The sequence below is a fragment of the Dermochelys coriacea genome, chromosome 1 (assembly GCF_009764565.3).
Source record: "Dermochelys coriacea isolate rDerCor1 chromosome 1, rDerCor1.pri.v4, whole genome shotgun sequence".
Taxonomy (NCBI): domain Eukaryota; kingdom Metazoa; phylum Chordata; order Testudines; family Dermochelyidae; genus Dermochelys; species Dermochelys coriacea.
Window position 1 is genome coordinate 36,202,420 of NC_050068.2, and position 19,119 is coordinate 36,221,538.

At 41.2% G+C, this 19,119-nt stretch overlaps 1 protein-coding gene across 1 annotated transcript in view; it reads right to left on the reverse strand.

The window, feature by feature from the left end:
* The window catches only part of SLC35F2 (solute carrier family 35 member F2), a 35,104-nt gene that overhangs the window by 6,611 nt on the left and 9,374 nt on the right, over nt 1–19,119 (reverse strand). Inside the window, exons 2-7 of the mRNA XM_038419113.2 lie at nt 16,929–17,104; nt 15,981–16,108; nt 8,425–8,584; nt 5,533–5,689; nt 4,590–4,642; nt 2,814–2,968 (exon numbers count right to left, since the gene is read on the reverse strand). Coding sequence (XP_038275041.2) covers nt 2,814–2,968; nt 4,590–4,642; nt 5,533–5,689; nt 8,425–8,584; nt 15,981–16,108; nt 16,929–17,104 — 829 coding nt within the window. The remainder of the gene's footprint in view (nt 1–2,813; nt 2,969–4,589; nt 4,643–5,532; nt 5,690–8,424; nt 8,585–15,980; nt 16,109–16,928; nt 17,105–19,119) is intronic.

A 19,119-nucleotide genomic window follows, 5' to 3' on the forward strand; every position in this document is an offset into this window, starting at 1 on the left:
CAGATTTGCAATAGACTCTTTCCTAAAAGTTTACACAACAGAAGCACATTCAGAAAATATTTGTGGCAAGCAAACTCTCTGTTCAGTCTTTGGAGAGCTCCTGGGGTTTTGGTTTGTTTGATATTTGCCATTATATTTCAGATCTCAGCTGCAGCTGCATGTAAGACAATGACAGAAGTGATGTTCCCAAGGGGTGAAAATGTAATTCTGAAAGGGAGGGTTGGCCATATGAAGGCCCCCTGTGGGCCTGATCTTGTAAGGGGCCAAGTATCCTAATTCCCATCGATTCCAGTGGCAGGCAAGGGCTCACAACACCACGCAGCAATAGGAATGGAATCTTCCTCCACCCCAGATACTGTTCTATGATGAACTTATTCCAAGTGGCAATAATGAAGAAGGTTTACAGATTAACACAGCTGCTACTCTGATTCACAAAAAGAAAAGGAGTACTTGTGCCACAAGTACTCCTTTTCTTTTTGCGAATACAGACTAATATGGCTGCTACTCTGAAACCTGTCATTATGCAAGGCACCGAAATTAGCCGTATGGAGTAAAATTTTAAATTTGTTAGTCTCTATGGTGCCACAAGTACTCCTTTTCTTTTTAATAATGAAGAAAGTTAACAAAACCATCATGTACTAGAAGACCACAGCCAAGAACCCCTGGGGTTAGCAGAAATCAGAAAAGTAGGATAGAATAAAGGCACCCTGTGGCATAAAGGTAAGATGAAGAAAGAGATACTCTAACTTCACCTGCAACAGCCTCTGAGGGGGCTCATCTTTTGGTGACAAGAGAAAAACTGTTCTTCTTCAGTAAGAGTTGAGTGGTTCTTTGCATTTTTTGTAGTATATTCAACCCTCTATACCTTTATAATCCATGAAACATCCTTCCTGGTGTCTTTGTGCCACAGCAAAGGAAATATAACATAATTTTGCTGCTGTTAAATATGCAAAAATTGTGTTTCCTGGTGTGTAGTTACCTAGTTCTCCCCTTAGATCTGCTTATAACTGTAGGTACTGCATTAGTATTGCTCCATTCTCTCGTTGCCTCCCCGTGGCTGTTTTAAATTACTTATGGAAGCTCTCCGATTGTGGAATTGTCATTCTCCAGACAATTTCATTCTTTGATCATTCATAGTGTGATCCAGAGTTCATTACTGCTCCTTTCGCCCAGGAAAAATGTCTGATGGTTTCAAACACCACTCACTCCACCTTGCTTTGTGAAGACACTAGCAAAGAATTAATTTAACCTTCAACAAATTAGTCTTGCCATCTCCTCCACTCCCCATCGTGGCCTTCACTCTTAATTTTTATATGTGCCTGAAATTGTCTTCTAACTTATCCCCAATGCCTTCTGAAATCCCCCCCTTTTTTTTTAAGCCAACATTGGCTGGTACCAGATGCTTCAGAAAGAGATGTAAGAAACTCTAAAGTGGGCAATTATGGGACAATCTGCCTCTAGGGAAAGCTTCCTCCCAACCCCCAACAGAAAGAAGTTGTCTTAAAAAAGCCTCTTGCTTCAGGGTTTATATATGTCCCTTCCAAAATTCTTGATTATCTTTTAAAAATATTTACTATTAGCTGTATAAATGTCTAATCCCTTTTTGAATTACGCTATTAGCTGTTTGGTGCCAAGACACATCACTGATAGGGACTTAGAAATGGATGCAGTAACTGAGCTGCCTGTTACAACGCACAGTGCAGACATTTTCAGTCTCTTGTATTTACTTAATTTTTAAAATGAACACTGTTGAGTAGGTTAGATCCAAAATTTATTAATGCTCAAAACTGTTGTAATCTGGTGGGGAATGTCAATTGCTACATATCTCTTCGAAAGGAAACTCTAGCCGTTGTGTGTGCCTGACACTACAATATTTCTGTTCTTATGCTTCATAACTAAAATAAATGGTCCTTCACCTTTAGAACCAAATCTGACATAAAAGCTTCTGATTTCTGTATGGCTGAGGGCAAGTGACCTTGTAGAGTAATAAAGCTAAGCCTCTTAAGCAAAGTTCTCAAGCTTCTCACTAAGCTTTTCCATCTACTGAGAAGGTCAATGATTAAAAAGGTGATAGTGAGCTCGGAATGACTCTGGGTGCAAAGGATTAGCTAGAGTGGAAGGGTTATTTTTAATAGGACTACACAGCTACAACAGAATGCTAAAGAAACAAATCTTACAGAAGCAGTTCCACAGACTGTCCTACTCAGAGTGTAGAACAGATACGTTTGTGTTCAGAACTCAGTGTCTTGAGTTCTGTTCAGAGATATAACTGCATAGGCTTGATTCTTCTCTCACAGATGTCTCTAGTAACTGATTAAACATGCAGAAAACATTTACTTTTGACATCAGCCCAAGCCATAGCTTCAGATGTAGACACGCTTGAACTTTTGATGATCTTTGGATCTGAACTTTTTAACTGGCCTGTGAGGGCTGACCAGATCTGAACACTCCCAAATTTTGGGTGATTCAAAATATGGATTAAGAAAAGAATTCTGGGACTAGGATGAATCACTAATTTATTTACAGTTTCTTTTGCTGATTGCAAGACTTTGAGGGTTTTTAGCTTTTTAGGGTTTAAATGCTTTAGAAACTTAATCCAGAAAGTGTAAAATGAATTTTAAATCACCATCTACCTAACAGTGCAGTTAATTATCTAATTAAACTTGAGTCTTCTGTTTAACTTTTTCATTTCAATGATAAATGAATGATGTAATCTGCACAAACTCACAGCTGCGAGTAGCTGTTAGAGACAGTTAAGTTTCATTCCAAATCATAACTATTGTAACTGAAACCATGATTGAATGTTTGCTTACCTTATAGCCAAACAGGAACAGTCCAAAGAAAAGACTGTAGAGATCAGCTGTCAGAATGCCCAAGTTGACAGAAGTAGCGCTAGTAACTTTAATCACTACTGGCATGAAACTATACAGCCCAAACATACAGAAGGCAAAAGCCACAAATAGTAACACTGAAAAAAAAGACAACAATTTACACTAAAAGGAATGACTAATGAGAGAGCAAAAAAGGCTGAAGTTCTTCAGACATTGTAAACCTTTGCACATTTTATCAGTTGCTACAGTAATACAAATAATTAATATTAATCAGACTGGGTACAAGCAAATTCCTTACCCATAACTCTTATATGGCAAAAAGAAAGAAAATTACATTAACAAGGAAAGTCTTGTACAGATTCAGACGCTGTGTGGATGAATGGCAGGGAGGAGGTACTGAATTTCTATGCAGACCTTGATCACAGGGAGATGAAGGAGGGGGCCTGTCACATCAAAAAAAGGAATAATCCCGTTCCTTCATTGGATGATATTAGAGCTGGTCAGAGAAACTTTGATGGAACCATATTCCAGCTAATATGTAAATCCATCTAAATCAAAACACTTCATGAAATCACGTCATTTTTGCTGGAGTTTAATTTCAGAAGAAATCAGAAAAACTGCAACACGTTGTGTTTTGGGCCAAGGTGCTCGAAGCACCACAGGCCTGGCAGAAGTACTTTGAGAAAAACAAAGCTTGCACACAGCTGTGAGTTATTGGCTTTACTGAAGGTTAGTGACCCACCCGCAACGGGGACTCCAAGCATTGCAGTTACGGAGGTGGGGAACCCAGCACACCAGAGCTTTGCCTGGGATGGAGTCCAATGGAGGGGCAGACAGTCAGCGTTAATAAGCACTACACAAAAACAGCTCATGAATATAGAATTAGGTACTTCTCAAAGGGGGCTTTCCGCTACCTGGCGAAAGGCCATGCAAAGCAGCTGGGACCGGTCAACGGCCGGTTCCAGCTGGTATCCTGTGTCCTTCAGTAACTATCTATGTCCTACAGTAACCTCTCGGCTCGAGAAAGCGGAAATTCCCTAGCTAGGCCATAACAAAGTCTTCCGCAGTCCCCTACAGGTTGAAACATCCCATTTTGACCCTTTCAAAGCAAAACTTTTCAAATTTTTATTTTGAAATGACATTTCATTTTAATTTTTTAAATATTGTCTTATATGATACGAAAGAAAAATGTTGGATTTGAAATGAAACATTCTGATTGACCCAAAATGAATTTTATTGTCCAATTTTCCGTTGCAGACTATCTCAAGATTTTTGGTTTTCGCTCAGATTTGGAACAAAGCCAAATTTTGAAATCTTGATCTTTTGCAAAACTGAATTTCTGTCTTCCAATTAGCTCTAGTTAAGACTACCTTTGCCTAGAGGGGACACCAGCATCTGCCTGAAATATTCTGACTGAAACAAACCCAGTCAAGACAACAATGATGTTGGTGACATGAAAAAATATTATGAAATAGCAGCCAATTCCATAACTTCTGTCTTGATTGGGTCTTCTGTCCTTTGACCGTCAATGTGGTTCAGTTCCATGGACCTACTTGGCTTTCGGGGTCCAAAACCTGTAAAGCTTATCTCTTTGCTACCCAGAGTCTGCACAGAGTACAGCTCTTTTTTAAACACAGTATGAATGTTGCTTGTTTTATGCCGACAAATTAAATAAAGGCAAATGAAGATATCACAGCTCTGATAAATTTATTTTTCTGAGGTTTTTTAATTTATACATTCATTTTAATGTATACATACCAATTTTCCAGTTCCACTGAATGTGAACTATGTCCGTGTGTTCCACAATGGCTCTACATAAGAAAAGACATGCCACAGTGAAAATTACTTTGCATTGTTTTCACTGTGTATTCAGTGACTTAGAAATGGATGGATTTAATCAAATGATGGATTTAATTACAAGCATGTATAAGAAATGTTTTGACTTTCTTTCTCTCTTATAATAAGGAAACAATACATAAGCGTTAAATAAAAGGCTCTTGCCTTTCACAGATTCACTTGTTATTTAACATAGCAGCTGAGAAAATGATTAACTGTGATGCTGACAGGTGAGGAACATAAAATTAATTAGTCGGCCTTGTTTGCCTGCTCTCTCTGTCTCCATGTTTGTTTGTAATGGTAAATGTTGTCTCATTTTTAAATTCAAGCTTAAACATCACAAATACCGCTCTTTAATAAGTCCATTTCTTTTGAAATAAATTTTAACACTGATTTTTTAGTCACTTTAGAAAATCACAGGAGTCATTCTGCCAAGGAGTAACTCCTGCAGGTTCCCGCTGGAAAAACCTTTACAGAAATGCAATCCCATGAGTAGTCTTTCCTTACATGAGTGATCCCATGAAGGTCAATGATCCTTAGAGGTATTTAGGTACCGCACTCCCACTGAAATCAATGGAGTTTAGCACCTAAATGCCTTTGAGGATCTGGGCCCACACTCAGACAGATTTGCAGGATTGGGCTTCAAGGGTGCTACATGAAGCAGCAGCATGTATGACCTAGGCAGAAGATGTAAAAAGGAAATGAAATGCATGCTGCAGCTCAACAAAAAGGACTCCAAATGCCTAGGTAAATGCAGACTTAACAATGAATTAATTTAAAAACAATACCACCAAACGGTGGTACACAAAGAAATCATTCTGCAGTGTTCTTAATTAGGATTAAAGTAAATATATTAGATCCTTACAGCTGTAGACCGCTGATAATAGTCCCAAACAAGCCCACCATTCCTAGAAACTCCACTCTGCTCAGATTTTTCACAATGTACTCCTCACTCACATTAGAAATGGCATACAAAGAAGCACCCAGCAGAACTAAGACATCGCCAACCACCACGTCACTTCCTGTACAGAAATATTAATCCACAAAAAGGGAAATACTGTAAACACTTTTTAGCTTTTTTTTTTTTTAAATAAACAAGTTTATTTCTAATGTCTCCACTTTTCAGGATAGGGAGAGGGGAATGTTTCTGTCCTGCTTGTGACCAATCACTTGCAAACCGAAGGCTGACAATGCCAAAGGCTCTAGCCGCCCTTGCAAAGTTTGGGGTCAGCTGTGCTTTTGGTTTTTATTTTAAAGGTTAAAACACACTTTAACTCACCAGCTGTTTTATAGTAAGATCCAGTTCTATCTAATTCTGCTAGGGTTAAGCCCTGTGTGGGAATTCCAGCAGAATCCTAACTTTCAGACCATTGATTCAGTTCTTCTGCATTAAGGGCCTGATTCATTGAAGTCAATTTATTGATTTCAGGGGGAGATGAATTAGGCTCAAAGTCTACAAAAGCTCTTAAATGGGTGCTACAAGTCTCTGATTGCATGACATGGGCTAAAATAAATATATACTATATATATAAAATAAGTATATACTATACTAATGGGATTCCCTGTAACGCCAACCGTCTTCTGAGCACAGCAAGTCTGCGCGTTTTAAAGCACTAGCGTAGACAGACTCTGAGTATTGGGAGCCGTACTCTCAGCGCTCGGAGCTAATCCCTTCGTGGAGGTGGATTACCAGGAGCGCTGGGAGAGCTCTCTCCCAGCGCTCCCGTGCAACCACATTCACTCTTCAAAGCGCTGCTGCGGGAGCGCTCCCGCAGCAGCGGTTTTAAGTTTCCAGTGCAGCCATGCCCTATGTTGTATCTATGATGGATGAATCATGACAAATCTAAATATCTCAGCGAAGGAAGATTTTCCCTTTGGACTCTATTCTGTCATAGATTCTAAGGCTAGAAGAGACCATTGTGATCATCTAGTTTCACCTCCTGTACAACAAAGGCTATAGAACTTCCCCAAAATAATTCCTAGAGCAGAACTTTTAGAAAAACATCTAAACTTGATTTTAAAATTGTCAGTGATGAAGAATCCACCACGACCCCCGATAATTGTTCCAATGGTTAAAAATGTACACCTTATTTGCAGCCTGAATTTGTCTAGCTTTAGCTTCCAGCCATTGGATCGTGTTATACCTTTCTCTGCTAGATTGAAGAGCCCATTATCAAACATTAGTCATGCTTACTAATGTCAAGTAGCCCTACGACTATGCCTTCACTACAAAAAAGATGTCTTTTTTACATCAAGATAGCTATCACACTCACTGTAAAATCCTGGTGGAGACAAGGCACAAGGCAGTTTTACCTCCATGTAGCTAGTCGAGTTCAAACTACACCTCCCACCTGAGGTTTACCTTGACTTGTTTCTGCTAGGATTTACATTGAGATAGCTAAAAGCTGTATAGTGTAGATAAAGCTTAAGTCATATGAAAAGACCCACTGACATCAGTGAGACTGGTTGTGTAAGTAGGTGCTATTCAGTGTATTTAACAGATGCAGATTTGGGCACACTATAAGTTTTTTAATTGGACTAAAGACATGTTGATACGTTAGCTCTAGACAAAGAGAACTCATCCACACTCTCTTTGGTTTGCAACAGTACTAATCACTTGAAGTTTTAATTAACTCCAGAATCTAAAGGACAAGGTTTTATTTAATCAGAGGGTAAAAGAGATAAACATACACATAGACCACAGTACTCAGCTGCACCCAATAAGTGCTGTACACAGCAGGGTTGCCAACAGTCCCTTATTACAAGGGACCTCCCTTATTTTTTCATCTCTGTACAACAAGACTGGGAGTTGTTGAGTGCTGCAAAAAGCAGCAAGAAATACCCCTGGCAAAGGTAGATAAGTACTGCTTATTATTAATAATGATCATTAATAATGATATCAGATGGAGCGGTGGGGCAGGGGTGCTAAGAAAATGGTCCCTTATTCTTGAAATACAATGTTGGCAACCGTAGGTAATGGGCAAGCTACAAAGGAGCTCTCTGTTGCTCCCTAATGCTGGAGCTGGCTTGAGATTGTTTTGGCCCCAGCATAGTTTAGAGCAGCCCTAATGCTGCTCTAACCTATACCTAGTTGGCTCTAGGGGCCAGCCTTCCTGGCCACACATCCTCCATCCCCAGCATGCCCCTGACACTAGCTTCTATTGCCATGCAGGGATTCCCTTATGCAAGCAGTATCTCCAGCTGCAGAGAGCTGCTAGCCTTCTGGCCTCTTCATGCCTATGGAGTGCTGCAAAAAGATAGGAGCAGGTCTTAGTGAACTTGGACCTAGATCCTCAAAGGTATTTAGGTGCCTAACTCCCAATGAAATCAATGGGAGTTAGGCACCTAAATACCTTTGAGAATCTTGGCCTCGTTCTTTGAGGCAGTAGCATTAACCTAGGTCTGCAGGCAAACGGATACCACCATCCCCATAAGTCTGAATACAAGTCCTCAAATACTGTCTTTGGGGACCAAGGAGCTACTACACTTCAATAAAGGAACCAAAAGTGAGAGTGTCGTTCTCCAGGTCAAGTAGAAGGGCATCCTGTAACATATGGCTCCACCCCCATGTCTGCAGTCTGAAAAGACAGAAGTCCTAGAGTTTGGAAGGGCGTTAACCTGAAATAGAGGGGGTCACCCTGGAATAGAGCCAAAGACATTCACATGAATTTTCTCTTCTTTTGTCTCCCCTTTGAAAGTAAGAATGTCATGAAACCCATGTTTCCACACTCTGCCCAGATGATAACCAATTCCTTACCTTCACTGTTCTGCCTCCCAGCTAATATGTCTGCACCAACCATAGCTCCCACACCCAACAGACAGACAGCAACAGCTATGAAATGGATGAGTCTGTATCTTGCGCGCAGAATGAACCATGATAGAGCCATCAACACAGGGATCCCAAAGCAGTCCAGTAGCTACGTGTACATAGAAACAGTTTTTAATTAGAAACCTGCCAAAAAAAAATCTTGATTTCACCATCCAGAGGGCAAACATGGACTTTATTCTCCACCAGAGTACATCAGGAGTAAGCCTATGCAAGTCAATGAAGTTATACCAGTGTAAAGCCAGTTTATGTCAGAGAGGAATCAGGCCCACATTTTGCCATCAAAGCCATTATGTGACTTAGGCAGGTGTGGATGCTGCTGAATGGAAAGTCTCTCGTATCTATAAACTAAGTGTACTATATTCATGATGGGTCTGCTCACCTCCACTATCATTAGGAGTGAGAGCGTTGAAAGTGTTGCTGCTAAACCCAAGTTCTTTCAGGGGCCACTGAACTACTAGAAAGAGGATTTTTGTTTGGATTTCATTTTTTCCTCTTTTTATGTGGTTTTATTTTGCCACACTAAAGTGGCTCAATCTGGTCATGCTCTTCTGGGTTTTTTTCTTTTTCCTCTTTTCTACTTTGGGATCAGAACTACGGGCTAAATTCTGATCCCAGTTACACCAGTGAAAATCTGAAATAAATGCAGTAAAAAGAATGGAGTTATTGCAGCTTTGTCCCATTCTGAGACCAAAATCTGGCCCTGCATTTTTAAAATGAGTTCTGCCGAAAAAACTATGTTTTGGTTAATTTACTGCTACTGAAAGGAAAGGTGTAAAGAATTTTTGAGGGGGAACAGTTATCCCATAACCAGTTTCCAAAGCCTCCTGTTTCTTCCAGAAAACATCTACAATACAGCAATGCATTATCAGTCCAAAACGCTGTAGTATACTCAAAATTGAAAATTGGGTTGCAGCATAAAACAGATTGAATGTAACAGAAAATTAAATAACATAAGGAACATTGTACCAACTGTATTAGTCATTTTTTATATTTAGTTCAGTAAAAACAAAAAACACCTTTCCTGTTGGAATTTGCCAGTAACTGATGTGGACTTTCTAGTCTGCCTTAACGGATGCCATAGAAAGTGAGGGTCACGGGACTACAGCCGAATTCAGGTCCAACTTCCCACAGAGCCCTGTACATTGTGCTTCAAATCACTGAAACTTACCAGTACTAAAACATAGGTATTAAAAACTGATCTCCTGGAGTCACATCCAAACATAAGTGCCAAATCAATGGGAAGTCTCACGTAAGTACCATGATCAAGATTTAGCCCTCCATATTTAATGTTCACTGTTACTTTTTGCCTTTCTAAATACACCATTTCAGTGTTTTATTCTGCACTCCTGTTACTGAAGTGTGATTACCACTTAGAAAAGCAAGGCTTCAAAATGACTTTTGTTTATAACCCCATGTTTTCACTTGCTCATAACTATACAGAGTATTTCAACTAAAATCAAGACAGCAGAAAGAGAAATTGTCACAGATTAAATTTTAATTGTGCTTCATAAATCACATGCTCCATCTAATCCTGCTATCAGTTTTTTCTCTGTTCCCTGGATTCTCTCCAGTTTGCCCTATTTGTGAAGCCCACAGATGTACATGGACCTACTAAGGCTGTATTATGAGAACATGTTCTGACATATATTACCAAACATTCCAATGTAGCATTTGCTTTATCATAAGAATGAAAACATTTATACTTCCTCTGGCACCACTGAATTCTGTGGTTTTGTCTAGTGTTAAACTAAAGGTGTCATTTATCTGCTGGAACAGCAATGCACATTGTTCTAATTTCACAACTCGGTTACTCCATTGCCTGTAATTAAAGGCTAGGTTGAGAGTTTACTTTCAGCCCTATGTAGGGAGGTGTTTAACCCCAGGAGTAGCTCCAGAAAGGAATGGTGATTCTGAGGCCTGATCTGCACCTAAAACAGGTCAACCTAGCTGTGTCACTCAGTGGTGTAAAAATACACACCCCTGAGAGATGTAGCTAAGCTGACCTAGGCCCAGGTATAGATACCACTAGGTTGATGGAAGAATTCTTCTGTCAACCTAGCTACCCCCTCTCGAGGGAAAAACCCCTTTTGTCCCTGTAGCAAATGTCTACACTACAACACTGCCGCAGCACCGGAGCTGCTCCACTGTAGCACCTGCAGTATAGACATAGCCTGAGATGTCCCTCTGCATCACAGTTTCCCATGAGCTCATATTTTTTGGGTGGGTGAAGGGAATTTGCTACAACAGCCCACTTCTACCTTCCATATATTCCCCCTTGACATCCAACCAGTGACATGTAAGAGAGCTTTACCATTGCTCAGTCTACTCTCTGCTCCCCCTCCAATCCACTTGCTCAGAGAAATGAGCATCAGACACCAAGTTCCATCTCTTCCCCCCCATTATGCACAAACTCACAAGCCCTGCTCAGCCATACAGCCTTATGTCCAGTTACTCCCCTGTGCATCTGCTTAGGGATAAATCACAACTAAGCCCTAAGGTGGTTGTCTCCTAGAATGAAGCACTTAAAAGTGACCTGCAAAGGATTTTTTAAAACTGTGTTTGTCCCCTTTTTGGTTCTCAATGATGGATAAAGTCAAAGGGGTTGTGGGGAGAGTATTTAAAGATGTATGTTTTCTGCTTTTTTTTTTTTTTAAACCTTTAGAAATGTCAGGAATGTAAAATCTTATCTTCCCTGATTTTTCTGAAAGACCAGATATTAGGGAATCTATCTGAGATTGCTGAATCTTTAACAAAGCCTCCTCTGCGTGAAATGATAGTCATTGACATCAAATAGGTTTTACCCAAAAAGAAGCAAAAGCAAAGCGTTTTAGACAATCTGTCTAGAAATGTCCCTTTCACTATTAATAGATAAACGCGGTCACCATCTCTAGTTTTCTAATCATTATACACTCCTCCAGCCCAGACTGAAAATATCATTTTTAAAATAAAAAATGTAATAGATTTCTAATCCCAAAGGAACCATGGGATGATCTATTCTGACCTCCATAGAATTTTAGCTAGTGATTCCAACATCTAGCCCAATAACTCCAATAACTTGTGGTTGAGCTAGAACACATCTTTTAGAAAGAGTTCCAATCCTGATTTAAACATCCAAAGGATGGGTAATTTTTCTTGGTAATGTTTCAATGGTTAATCACCCACTGTTAAAAAAAAATTTTTATTTCCAGTTTGAATTTTTCCAACTTCAACTGGATCTTGTTATGTCTTTGTCTACTAGATTACAGAGCCCTCTAGTATAAGATAACATCTTCTAGCACCATAATCGGAGAAGGGCAAAGCAGCCGAAGTATAGCAGTGAATCTGGCCCATTGATGTCACTGGGATTACGTATAAGAATAAGGGTTCATACTATAGCACTCTAAGACACCTATGGGGAGGTAAAAAGAAAAGGAGTACTTGTGGCACCTTAGAGACTAATAAATTTATTTGAGCATAATGTTATAAATTTGTTAGTCTCTAAGGTGCCACAAGTACTCCTTTTCTTTTTGCGAATACAGACTAACACGGCTGCTCCTCTGAAACCTGTCATTATGGGGAAGTAGGCAATTGACATTTGGAGTTATTGCTACTAGCACCTCAGCAAATTCTCTGTTGCTGTTCAATTCTGCCCTCCTTTTTTATCGGGAGGAAAAAAATGACCCTCCAATTTGATTTACCAGATGTTCTGTCTCAGCTCAGTTTTGGCCACACTTTATACTGAGGTTTCATTTATAAACAACTAATAGATGTTTTAATAAATGGTTAGTCAATTATTACAGATTTAGAGATCCCAACAGGTCAATAGGTTGCTTATAACCATTATAACTCTTCCAACTAATGTGCTTATAAACATTTATAATAGATAATACTCTTGTCTATAACATGTTGATAACATCTATAATTATTCAGAAACCATGTATAAATGGGCCCTTAATATAAAGCGATCTTTCTTTCAATATTGCATATTTTGTGCTGTGAAGTATATGGTCAAACAACTTGTTTCCGTTATCAGCTCAGCTAGATGATGGCATGAAATTAAAACACATCCTTGTTAGAATTCTAATTTCCACTGGCATTGTCTGAACTGTGGCAGGATAAACCATTGCACATGTGCACCAAAATCCTTTTTTCTTTATCTACCAGGAAATAGCAGTTGCCATCTCAATGTTATCGCTGTAAAAATCTACAAGACCCTTCCTTGGCAGTGCAAACATCTGCTAAACTAAAGAAAATAGTTTTGCTTCTCCATTGTTGAAAGCATATGGAAGTTTCCCACTGAGTGGAAGTTTCCTACTGAGAAGAATCATGAGGCTGATCTCATGCTCCATCGATTCACTGATGCACAGAGGATCCTGAACTTGCTTTAAGGGGGCAGCCCACAGGGCCATTTTGCCAAGTAGCCTGTCTCCAGCAGTGACCAGCCTTGGGGAAATTCAGCACCAGAGATAGGGCTAAACGTTATGGCTCGGGCCTCTCTCTGTATTTTAAACACCTCTTTCTCCCTGTCTGGCTCATTCACTGTCATATTCCCAGATGCAGACCAGACCAGTGAGGGGCTGCAACCCTGGGTGCCTCAAAGTGCTTTGCTGTTGTAGCTCCCAACCTGGGCTGCACACAAACAGACAAACAGCATGCACGTCGCACCCTGAGTATCTGTGTATCGCTACAGCCCTGGTCCAGCAACTCTGACCCCAGCAGCCTGTCAGCAACACACCAATCACACTTTGGCTTCCCTCACCCTTGGTTACTACTTGCAGGGTAGATCCCAACACAGTCCCAGTCCCAAAATTTCCCAGAAATGTCTGTTCTGCACTGTCCAGCACTCTCTTTACTCCTGAGGGAATTCTGTGCCAAAAAAATTAATATTCTGTGACCAAAAATTAAATACTCTATGCACAATATTTTAAAATTCTGCAAAATTCTGCACATTGTACTTGTCAAAATAACACAATATAATCACGCCATTTTCAACTATTTGCTGACAAGTATTTTGAAATAAATTACCAAAATAATTGAAAATGGCGTGATTATATTGTTATTGTGTTTGTGTTATTTTGACAATTAAAATATGCAGAACTTTGCAGAATTTTAATTTTTTAAATTTTTTGGTGCAGAATTCCCTCAAGAGTTCCAGGGTTCTGTGTGGCACAGTCAGGGTGTGGGCAGCTCAGTGGGGGGTTCTGGGTGCAGGGAGAATGGGACTCTGTAGGAGAGTCCAGGTGAAGGTGGTTAGGGTTTGGGTGGGGGGCTGGGGGAGTGGGCCTTGGCGGGAGGGTCTGGGTGTGGGGAGCTCCTGATGCAGAGGGTGAAGCTCGGCAGTGTGGGAGCTTGGACAAATCAGTGGTGGGGTTCTGGGTGCGAGGGGCTCCTGATGCAGAGGAGACTCAGGGGGAGGGGGGTTCTGGGTGCATGGGTGGGGAGAGGGGTCACTGTACAGGGAGCTACTCCCCCTGTCCACCTAAATCCAGTGCATCCCCCCCACCCCCTGCACCCAGCCCCCGCCACTGAGCCTCACCCCCCCACACACCTGGAACACCCCCCACCCTGAGCCCCACCCCCCGCCCCTGAGCCAGATCCCCATCACGATGCAGGGCTTCCTGCAGCCAGGGTAAATTTCTGGGGCTTTATCTGACCCAGCCCCCGCTACTCCGTGCAGGGAAGGGAGAGGGGGAGGGGGAACTCTGTCTCCATCCTCTTCCCCCGCTCTCTCCCCCAGCTGGGATTAACAGTCTTGGGTTGCTGGGGCATGCCCAGCACAAACAGAGCATCTGAGCTGCCTAGTAGGGGTGAGTGAGTATTGGTGCAGCTTCTCTTTGCTTCCCTGCAGAAACCATTTTCTGCAAGGAAGCAAAGGGAATTCACGGGGCATTTTTCTGCTGCACTGCCATTGCAAAGCATTTCCCCAGGAGTATCTCCTGGACGGTTCCAATATTAAAGGTTTATTGTCCCTGTAAAGGGTCAATAATCAACAGTTTGCTACTTTAACTGGAGATACCAAACAGTTCAATTTACACACAGCACTGGATTGGCTTATTTTAAAAAATAAAACAAGTTTATTACAAAAGAAGATAGGATTTTTAAGTGAATTCAAGTACAGGAGATGAAAGTGAAAACATAAATCTAAAAATCTAAAACCTAATCTAGCAAGTTTTGGGTCAAGGCTTTGTTTAAGATGGACTTTCTCACCCACAGTCTTCCAGAAAGATGATTACTGACCCTTTCCTTCGTCAGGATCTCTCCCAGAGGCTCAAAGGCCCTGTTTACTTTGTCTCCTTAGGTGAAGGAGAGAGATATGGTGGGGTTCTCGGCCCCTCTCTTGTATAGTCCAGTGAACCTCTGAAGTGGTTTCTTCTGAAGGTTATCCTCAAAGCAAAGTTTAATCAAACAGTAAAGAAGGTGACAGGGAATGTGGTGGTGAAGAAGGCACCATTATCTTCCTTCTCACCTGTGTTTGCTGAAATGCAAATTTTGCTTTGTCTCCTGTCATTTCCTCCCCCTGCTGTCCCGAGGACCCTGTTTACTACTGATGTCACACATTCCTTTATTTAGGATAGGCCTGTTTAACAACTTCTGTCTGGGCAGGGCTATGCGGGTTGGAAAGTATGCTAATAATATCATACAGGGGGATTTCATAACATTACATATAATATTGCTACATACATTTCACCACCATGATATTATTGACAAGCCTCGTGATACCTCACAGGCCTATTTAGTACTAAGATTATTACAGTGGTGCATAGGGTGTGAATACAGAGTTGTTTTCAGCCACACTCACAAATCTCTGTCTCTGCTGGAGCTCCTTAGGGCGAGGCTGTGGCTGACTCCCATGCAGCTGCTCGAGCAGAAGGGTGTGAAAGGAACCTTCCCATTCTCCTCACACTAAGGGGCAGCCACAGCTGCAGTCCTTGCTCTCTCCTGTGTCCTGGGACTGCTCCCTGCAGTGCTCCTTGGGGTACAAGCCGCATCAAAACAGGGTGAAGAGGAACAGGAGGCAGGTGGGGTGATGGCCCTTCTCCCACTCCACACTAGTCAGAAATACTGGTTGAGAATGCACCCACCCGAGTGTCGTGCAACAGGTGTGCCCCACTGTGTTACAATGCTTCCCAGAGCTCCTTGGGGCAGGGACAGCACCCTAACAAGGGCCTTTGCCAGAGAGACACAATCTGGCCCAAATCCTTGTTTTGCACCACCCAGGAAATGGAGCTGTTGTCAGCAAACTCTTAAAAACGCGTTCTATCAAAATAATAAGAGCTGTACTCAAGAGACTTGGCACTGGATACCACAAGCAAATGTTCACTGCTTCCCAGAAGTATTGCTCATGGCACAGCATGCTCCAAGCCCCAGACTGCAGAGAGGACTCCATATATTGACAACCTTTTCCATTTTAAAACAGTTCCATATTTGTTCTATAAAATCTCATATTAATACCAGATTCAAATGGATTTAAAAGCAGCAAATCAGAAAGGGAAAAGGACCCATACCTGAACACTCGTTAGGGTTGTATACTGGTAAGCCTTTACAATTGTGTAATTAGCTTCGACATCCACTAGTGCCAACAGAATATACTTCCACCATTTCCTTTTCAGAATTTGCAAAAGGCTGTCACTGCCTGGTTAGAGAAAACGTCAGTCAATATACGTTTGTTTCAAAAGGAATGCTGAATGTTTTTTAAGGTATAGCTGATATTACTGTGTTTGGTTCTAGTTGGCCCATCTGAATTAAAGTAGAAACAGAACGCAGCCCACAGATAGGCAATAGAAATGATTAAAGGCATAGAAAGATTTCCATTTGAAAAGAAACTGACGAGACTAGGGCTGTTTAAAGAGAAGATGAATAAGAAAAGCAGCAGCCTCAGGACTGCTCTAATTTATTCAAAAGGCTGAGCATAGCCCTATATAGCCCTGAATACGGGAAGTGCAAAGGTATCTTAAAGCTGTCTTTGCCGCCACATCCTCCCTCTTCGTTCCTGCCAGAAGTATAGGAATTCAGTAACTGAGAATTAGGTCCACAGACTTCAGTGGGGTTCTGTACAAGAAAAGGGGTCCACTCGTGCTTATCTGAAGGCAGGGTCAGAGCCATAAAATTGCCAGCTTCTCACTATGCTATCACTGATACTTTAAAATATATACAAAATGGGTTTTTTTAACTAATTATGAAACAAATAAAACCTCCTTTGCTCTCCCCACAATATTCAGGTGAATTCACGCTTCTACAGCCCAATCCTGCTTCTACTGGAGTCATTGGGGATTTTACCATTGATGTCAGTGGGTGCAGGAGTGGACCCCTATTTTTATGATATCTCTCATGGTGTTCAGTTGGCCCATACTTCACAGAGTGCATGTCTCACTGTTTTAGTGCATTAATCTGAAAAGTATGCAAGGAAAACAGAGTTTTATGAACCAAAATCCCTCCCACAGTATTTCACATACCTCTCCTAAATGCCAACATAGTCGTATAAACTAGAAGAAGCAAACAATAGTTGATAAAACTTTGTAGCATTGGAGTGTTCACTTTGTACTGTTCCGCTAAATACTGGCTTGCAACAGCAGTCCCACAGATAAACAAGGAAAGCATCTGACCCAGCGCAAGTGTTTTCAAAATATGACTGTAAATGTAAAAGAAAAATGTAATTAATTTAGAATTAAAAAAATATTAATTATCTTAATATTTACAGAAAAAAATAAGAAGCCGTTTCTTCCAAGCTAGTTCTTTCTTCCACTCTCTTTCATTAGCTCCTCAGCTCAAACATGTTGTTGATACTATTTTTTAGTGCACCTCCTACTTACACTTGCACATGGGGCCCCGTCTACACAGGAAGCATTTTCTAACCTCATACAGTCTTGGAACCTGTTCAGTAAAAATAGATCAAGCCAACTTAAATCACCTAAAACTGAGTCCATACTATCTCTTTAAATAATTTTAAATTCAGTTTAGCTGAAGTGGTTTTAAAACCAAGCAGAGAATATCTCCAGTGTAGCTAGGTATTCTGATACCAAGGGCCTGTGGTCTATTCCTTGATCTACACAGACTTACTGTGCCACCTAAACTCTCTGTGCCTCAGTTACCCAAACCATAAAAGAGAGATAATACTTATCTAACGCAAGCCTCTTGTGAGGCTCAATTCCTGAGTGACTTGAAGTCCGCTGAGACATTTGGAGGGAAGGTGCTACAGAAATGCGAAGTGTTATTATTAGCTGTGGATATTTTTGCTATTTTTCATCACACTCCACTGCAGTTGTTGATGATGATTAGAATGAACACTTCCTGTGCAAGCATTGCTTTAACTCACATGCTTCTTCCTATGCCCAGCTAAAACTAGGGAAAGGGTTCTAGCTCACTTTGGTTTTCAAGCACGTTCACTATTTAATTCAGAGTAGTTTTGAGCTTTGTTGTATTCCTAGACATTCAAAGTTAATATATCAAATTATATTCCTAGCCTAGTTCACAGGCTGGTTATGTTGGTGACTATTTTGTCTATTCTATTCTATTCTGTGTAGGATATTAGATCTCACTCATCACTGCAGTATCTGAGCTCCTTCCAGTAGTGCATTAAGCAACACAACTACACATCTGTCTTGTGTGGTTTATTCTCTATTCCTCTCCCCAGACACAGAAACATGTGCAGTGGCATGCCTTGTTGTGATAAGGGTTTTGTTGTTGTTCTGATTTTGGGAAGGGCGGTGGGGAGCTAATAAATATACCTGTTTCTATCTGTTTATGTTTGAAAAGGCAAGCTCAAAGAAAAGTGCCTTGCACTTGGGAGTGGAAGACGGTGAGGTTTGTGATGCTCCTTAGTTTCTGGGGGTATTCATTCCACAATCTCAGATCATGCGGTCTCCTGCACAGATGAGTTTTAGTGCTAAGAATTCCCATGCACCAGAGGAGTGGAGTTGTCAACCATCATCTTTGTCCTGGAACTTTAGTCTATCTTTTAGATATACTGGCCATGGGGTGCTCTGAGCACAAGGATGAAGACCATGAACTTGATTTGAAATTCTATGATCATTGAATGCTTGATGTTGGCAATATTGCAAAGATACAGCCAGATTTTCATGTACATCACAAAAAACTGTGGATGTTGAAAACTGTCTGACTATGGTCTTGTCTTCACAGCTGAGCTAACTCGAGTGTTGCCCCAGTAAGGGTATTTCTACAGTCAGAGGTGTGACTGCAGCATGGGTAGACATAACTAAGCTAGTTTTGGTCTAGCTAGTTCGAATCACAAATAACAGTGAAGCCAAAGCAGCTCGGCTGGCAGCACAGGTGGTACAAGCCCACCCAGGACCCTGGGACATAATCATGCGGCTAGCCTATGCTGCCACAGTTTTTGTAGCACGAGAAGGCCTATGCCAAAGCCCTGGGCACCACGGCTACACTACTACTGGTAGCTGTGCTAGCTATATTAAAGCTTGCATGCGTATGCTTACCTGAGCTACAATCACACCTTCATTTGCTGTGAGCTGCAGCTGCAGGACATGCAGATGCCCCGGCATTAAGCTAGCTAGCTCACTAAAAACAGCAGTGAGAGCGTGGGCTTCAGCTTGGGCTAGCAATGCAAGTACATACTTGGGGGGTCAGGCAGGCTTGTGCAGCCCACGCTGCCATATCCTCACTGCTATT